The 770-nt window shown below is 54.9% G+C and overlaps 1 protein-coding gene across 1 annotated transcript; it reads left to right on the top strand.

Moving 5' to 3' along the window:
- The first annotated feature begins 219 nt into the window (after window positions 1-219).
- LOC123091264 (uncharacterized) lies at window positions 220-770 on the top strand. Its single transcript, XM_044512724.1, has 2 exons — window positions 220-274; window positions 430-770. Exons 1-2 carry the CDS (start codon window positions 220-222, stop codon window positions 768-770), a joined length of 396 nt encoding a protein of 131 aa, XP_044368659.1.

The following is a 770-nucleotide window of genomic DNA, read 5'->3' as shown; positions in this document are numbered from 1 at the left end:
CTGCAAATCATTACGGAATTTTAGCACGAGAGAGAGCATGCATGGAATGGAAGGAGATTATAAACGGAAGCACCAAACTCGTGATCGACGTATATCCGATGGCCATATCCGATCGGTGCTCCGTATGTATGAGCCGGCAGGCCTATATAATAGCTGGCCAAGCAAATCTTCATCACATCAAAGCTTCGCCTGAACCACCTTGTTCTTAGCTCTTCAGCCATGGCGTCCAAGACCTGCATCCTCGTCCTGCTCTTCGTTGCAGCTCTCCATACCGGTAGGCAAGAACAATACACTCTCTGTCCCGAATTACTTGTCCTGAACTATCTAAACAAATCAAGACAAGTAATTTGAGATGGAGGTAATATAATATACACTTGAGCGTCGCAGTTTAATCTCCGTTGATCTTACGTACCGTTGACGTGTCGGCAGGGCATGCTGGTGGCAACCCCGGGCCGTGCCAGCCGGAGGACATCCGCGTCTCGTCGGTGCTGACGGGGCGGCGGGTCCTGAACGTGCCGCAGCACGAGGTGACGGTGGAGAACCTGTGCTCATGCCCGCAGAGCGGCGTGGTGATGTCGTGCAACCTCGGCGAGGTGAAGGCGGTGATCCTGGACACGACCAAGATCCGGCTGCTGAACCGGGAGGATGGGCTGTGCCTCATCAACAGCGGCTGGCCCATCTTCAACGGCAAGCCCATCACCTTCACCTACGCTGCCAAGACGCCGCTCGACTTCACCCTCTATAACGCCTCGCCGGAATGCCGGGCGTGA

The sequence above is a fragment of the Triticum aestivum genome, chromosome 4B (assembly GCF_018294505.1).
Source record: "Triticum aestivum cultivar Chinese Spring chromosome 4B, IWGSC CS RefSeq v2.1, whole genome shotgun sequence".
Classification (NCBI taxonomy): domain Eukaryota; kingdom Viridiplantae; phylum Streptophyta; class Magnoliopsida; order Poales; family Poaceae; genus Triticum; species Triticum aestivum.
This window is presented reverse-complemented; position numbering and strand designations above follow the sequence as displayed.